The following is a 5,795-nucleotide window of genomic DNA, read 5'->3' as shown; positions in this document are numbered from 1 at the left end:
GATTGATTTTAAAGTTCATTTTATCGAATTGATTTCGTTTTTCAAATTTTTGATGTATTTTGGCTTTTGCGTCTAATTAGCTTATAAGTAAACAAAAGTTGGTGTTAGCTTAATAGTTAATTTTTATTTTAAGTTTCGGCTAATTGCTATTGAAATGTTTTATATTGAAATCAGAATTGTTTAGTATAAAAAAATTCCTCGGAAGATTTTTTTCACTTCTTTTTAGTTTTTTAATATTTATGTTTTGTTTCAGTTTGCTTCAATCTTATTTTTATAAAGTGTGTTCACAACAAAAGAAAAATGTTCGGATTTTCAGCCGCTAGGTGCTTATCAGAAAGATTAACATAGCAATAGCAAAATTTGAAATCGATAAGAAAAGTACCGTTAATATTTTTTCAATCCGATAATTATTTTTGACAGGGTCGAAGCAATTTTTAAACACAGACAATCTTTATAGCTTCATTCTTATAGTGAAAAAAAACATTGTAGCTCATAAATTATGCACAGTATGAAAGTACACCTGCAGTTTCAGTTTTTATTGCTGCACAATTCTGGAATTTGATTAAAAATCCGTTGCAAATTGTTTTGTCAGTACCAATGCTGTTGTTAATTATAACTTTCTTAGGTGCAAAGATAATATTTTTGTTTCAATTGCTTTGTTCAAGTTGTAGCAGAATAAACAAAAGCAAAAAACTATTTACTCAAAACTTGCATTGAAAACCTGCCCGTGAACAAATTGCTCCGAAAAATAAAACAGTCAAGTGACTGTCTTTCAAGTTCATAAAAACGTTTAATTCTGAGAGCATAAAATGCAACTGCTTGAAAATCTTTCCTGTTTCTTCAAAAAAATTATTCTTTTCATCACATAGCGTTATTTTCACGGTGACATTTCCGCAATCACTTCTCTTTAAGGAATTTGGAATTGGAGCGTAAGATATTTACTCTAAATTTAACCAATTTGCGTCATTTTACAAAAAGCGCAGTAGTCGTGAACAAAGCGTATAGTTTAAGAAAAAGGGGAGGAGATTGGTGATCTTGTTAATCATTGATTGCCCCACTAGAGAGGAGGGTAATAAGCTTATCCTATTCCTACTTTTTCTTTTATTCACTTTCCATTCTAAACTGAACTGAAAATTTTTTCTATTCAATTAGGCAACAATTTCTAGCTGTGCAATTCACATATTATCCCTTTGTGTTAATTATCTAAAACGCGTTCCTTTTGTTCTCAGGTAGAGATCGTGTTGAATTTTGCATTTTTATAATTATTTTTCGTATAATTATGACCACTTTATCGTATCAATTCAATTGAGGGCCTTATTAGCTACGGAAGAATTTTTTTTTTGTAAACATTGAACTTCACTAGCGCGCGGGAGATGTTTGGTCAAATTGTGAAAGTTGATAACATTTTCTTATTTCACGGCTACAGTCAGAAACGTTTTGCAGAAAAATACAAGCACTTAGAAACACTTTAGCCAAAGCATTTTTAGATTCTGCATGGTTTCATTAGTAGGCAACGATTCAAAACTGGAGCTAATCTTAAGAGAGTAAGCAATTAACTAAGAGTTTTATTAATTATAATAAATCATAGACAGTTTTATAAAGCCCAAAGACACGGCAAGACTGAGAATTTGCTAGATGATCACTCGAGAACCTACAAGAGCTACCCGGGTCACTGTTCATACAATTTTCTTTGATTTTATACTGGGTCCAATAAATTTCGTATTAATCATATAGGGTCATATATGATTTGTATATTTTGTAATCATACAAAGATCATATATGATTTCATGGAAATCATACAGGATTCAAACAAAAAATTGAAGGTTGGAAATCCGTATTGTTGTCATTTTCTTCAATCTTGGAAATCTTACAATGTCTTGGAAATCATACAATGTCATATATCTTGGAAATCTTGGAAACCATATAATGTCATATATGATATGGTAGATAAAACATTGACTGATTCCAAAAAATCCCATGTAACGCAGTCAGAGGTCATTTTTAATAAAATATAGCTTAGTTGTAATCAAAATTTGGCTACTTGGGTGCATTAAAACAACAAAATTGGATTTTGTACGTGTTTGAAAAATGATTCAAAAAATATTTGCATCAAGAAATTTTTTTCTCGTTTCTAATAATTGAGCATTTAATTGTATATACTAGCTTCAGATATTATTAAAAATTTAGTCAAAGAGACTTACTTATTCTTCCATAGAGCATCCAAATTTGCAAGAATTTGAGCTTTTACGGGGAATAAGATAAGTCATATTTATCGATAATATTAAAACCTGGATTGAGGGGAAGCAAGATGTATAATTTTTTCTAATCATACTAGGATCATAAATGTTTTCTTTGTAATCATACAACAATCATTTGTGATTTCTTTGGTACCATACTAGGCCCGAACTAAAAAATCAATTATAGTCAGTGTGGAATAATATATGATCATTGTATGAATTTTCAAACTGGGTAAATCGGTTTCTAGCAGTTCTGTTGTTTTAAACAAGCTGAAGCTTTCGCAATGGAGTTAAGTTTTCACTTCTCATCATGCATAAACCACTCATAAATTTTCTTCCTCCCAATCATTATGGGAAAATCATCTTTTCCTTGGCAAGATCTCGGATTCTCAACCGAACGTTTTCAATTACGGGTAATTGTCATATCAACGAATAGTAAAGGTTATTCTAGTAATGAATTTTTTCCTCAACAGGTTTTTGAATTGATCTTGCAGGCAAATTACAAATCCGCGCGATTTATCTTGACATCATTGTTCACATTATCTACTTCATTATATGATACAAGAATTTTTCATGCCTAATAGAAAACACACTCCATTCAGTAGAGAAAAAACAATTTGCAGGTTCTTCAATTGTTAATTAATTTTTACATTTAATTAATCAATGTTTTTATAACCTTTTTATAGTTTTTCTTTATGTTTTTTGGAAATCTTTAATAAATTATTTTTACTTGCCGATTAAGGAATTAAAAATGAATTTTTATCCTTTATTGAGTTCTAATGATTCAGAAGCTGCGTTTTTATAAGATGCGTAATAACTTTCGAAAATATTTTGTCATGTGTTTTACTTGATTTAACATGTGATTCTTTAGAGCGCATACAGGAAAACTTTTTGAAGTTGTGTTGTGAACTCAGAGTACTTGTAATGGTACTTTTTGTCACCATTAACTCCGAAGCCTAAAAAACTTACAAAAACTTGAATTACTGAGCCTAGCGATGAACAAATATTTTTCAGGCTCACTTTTTTCGTCAAAAATCTGGGGGCATAACTAATGAAGTGTTCCTTAAATTCTTTTTATTGGACACGTTTTTTAATGAAAAAATGCAGATTTAATGTTATTTTATCCATTAGCCGGAAAAAAGTTGAAAAACATAATGACCTCAACAGATGCCAAAATAAGTAGTGATTATATGGGAGAAATTACTTTTATTTGGCAGGTCAAACTATTCGAAATACAACTTTTTTTCTTTAAGAATCTTCTTTAAGATTCCATATCCGACTGAAAAACGATGTTGCTAATTTCCACCGTGTCCCCAAAACTTCTATGAAGTAATGTTTGACTCCTTTGTAGTTCACTTTTGTAGCTAATCAAAGCTGTTTTGTCATACAAAAGCGCATCAGTCGTACAAAGTTTTAGTCAAGTCGTAAGTTTTCATCAGATTATAAAGTTGAACAAGCTTTTTTTTACTATAAAAAGTTCTGCCTGACAAACTCTTAAACGTTCATTGAGTAATATTTTATTGAGCAGAATTTTTATTGTTTTCTTAGTCTTATTTTATTGTTTTCTGACATCTGATAAGACAATGTTGAAAGGAGAATATTTGGCAAACCTAACATGATCATTTTTCATGTTAGCCCCCCGCTTAAACACAAAGCGGGGGGGCCGAGAGTTGCAATAACGACAATGAATCTAATCGGATGTTTTCTTCTTGCCAAACTTTGAACAAAAAATAGGGTTCAATGTTTTCCGTTTTCAACAACTACAAGACGTGCCAAGAACTACAATAATTAATGTTCAAGCAAAACTTCAGAAGCTACGAGCGAAAAAATACTTCTTGTGTCAAATTTTCCAACTTTCTCGACATAACAGGACAAGAAAGCTTACTCGTTGACGAAATCACTGCATCTAAATATCGATGTAAAATATTTTTAGCGGAGTAAAAATATCCTTTAAGATCAAAGCTAGGAAAATATGGCGATTGATCCACTGCTCATAACCAACATCATCACTGCTTCACGCTACATGACATTGAAGCCATTTAAGTGTCACTTCAGAGCAAATTATATCTCTTTTCGCGTGCTATATCTCCGCCATTACTGCCGAAATAACCACTTGTTTTGTACCTCCTGTTAAACGAAAAACAAACACATTTAAATGCCATCTAATAAAAGCAGACGACACAAATTACGCACTGCATAACCTGTTAGTAAATTTCACCTGTTATTAAATACAGTTTGAGTTATCATCCTATCATTGAAACCTATGATTGCTGGTTAATATTACTAACCATGGTTATAAATGGATGTAATATTACCAGTAAACACAATCACAATTGTACATAAAGAGGATGTTTTTATGTTGAATGTAATGTAGCATAATTTTGCCACGTTTCATTCACAACTTTGACAAAGTGCTGCGTTTCGCGTCACTTGACAAGCTTTTGTTGTGGATTTTGCTCATTGTAATCAAAGCTATCTTTAACACGCTCTGCAAATCAAACGTTCGTCAGCCTTTTAAGAGACAAAAATTTATAAATTTAACTGCAACATCAAAAAATTGATAAATGTTACTGTTTAATTCCATATTCAGTTCTTGAAATTCATCTCTGTATTATTCAGCTTCAATTCAGTTCGATTTATTATTGCTTAAAACATGCATAGAGCTCTTATCGTTATTGCTTTATCAGCAGTTTACGCTTTTTAATTGCTGAACATTGATTAATTTTAATTTTTGCTGATTTTTAGAGCTCTTGTAGCTGAATCTTTTGCAGCGCTACAGATCAAATTATATCTCTTTTCGCGTGCTATATCTGTTCGCATGTAATTTCTGTTCGACGTTTGCTTGGGAAAAGTAGCTAAACGGCATTTTACAGCAAATTACTGCGATCATATTTCTAAAAGTGTCTAGGATTTTGGTCTGAAAATTTTATGATCAACGGTGGAACTCGATCCAGTTCAATTTTTTTAAATATTTCCACCAATTTCTTTGCAATTCCATTTATTAATTGAATTACTATTTTTTCTAAAAAAAGAGAGATTTTCTTTGGAAGCTTATTTCTGAATTGCTTATCCTGAGTAGACGAATTTCATACACTTCAGAGCTCCTCTTTGGACTTCTTTTCTGAAGAAAAATCGAAAGTTATTTGCAGTATCTGAAAGTGTTGCCAATCAGATTTTACTGAAAGATTGATACGGCCATCATACTTTGCAATGGCCACTTCAGATAATCAGGACTCGCTCTTTGCCGATTCTTCCATCGTCACTCCAGAGGTGGTGCAGGATTCATCTCCTGTTCCAGCGCCAATTACAACTCGTAGGCAGTTGGTGGGATCTAAAATACAGCCTTGGGATATTCTGTACAGTCTGTTGTTCGCAACTTCAGCGTTCTTTGCAGTGTTCTTATTCACTGTATGCTTCATCGCAGTCGCTTTTTGGTGTGCTAGAAGGTTCTGTCAGGGATTTTCAGGTTAATCAATGAGGAAATATTCTAAAAAAAGTAATATCTATTTGGTTTTGGACTCCCGAGTGAGGTTTATGAACCTGCTATAAATTTAGTGT

The 5,795-nt window shown here is 31.9% G+C and overlaps 1 protein-coding gene across 1 annotated transcript in view; it reads left to right on the top strand.

Annotated features, from left to right (window-relative positions):
• Positions 1-4,559: 4,559 nt before the first annotated feature.
• Positions 4,560-5,795, top strand: part of LOC142351346 (uncharacterized) — a 5,375-nt gene continuing 4,139 nt past the window's right edge. Inside the window, exon 1 of the mRNA XM_075403412.1 lies at positions 4,560-5,703. Coding sequence (XP_075259527.1) covers positions 5,448-5,703 — 256 coding nt within the window. The 5' untranslated portion in view covers positions 4,560-5,447. The remainder of the gene's footprint in view (positions 5,704-5,795) is intronic.

The sequence above is a fragment of the Convolutriloba macropyga genome, chromosome 1 (genome assembly GCF_964194025.1).
Source record: "Convolutriloba macropyga chromosome 1, txConMacr16.3, whole genome shotgun sequence".
In the NCBI taxonomy this organism is placed as follows: Eukaryota; Metazoa; Xenacoelomorpha; order Acoela; family Convolutidae; genus Convolutriloba; species Convolutriloba macropyga.
The sequence above is the reverse complement of the archived record's forward strand: the minus strand, read 5'-3'. Positions and strand labels throughout refer to the sequence as shown.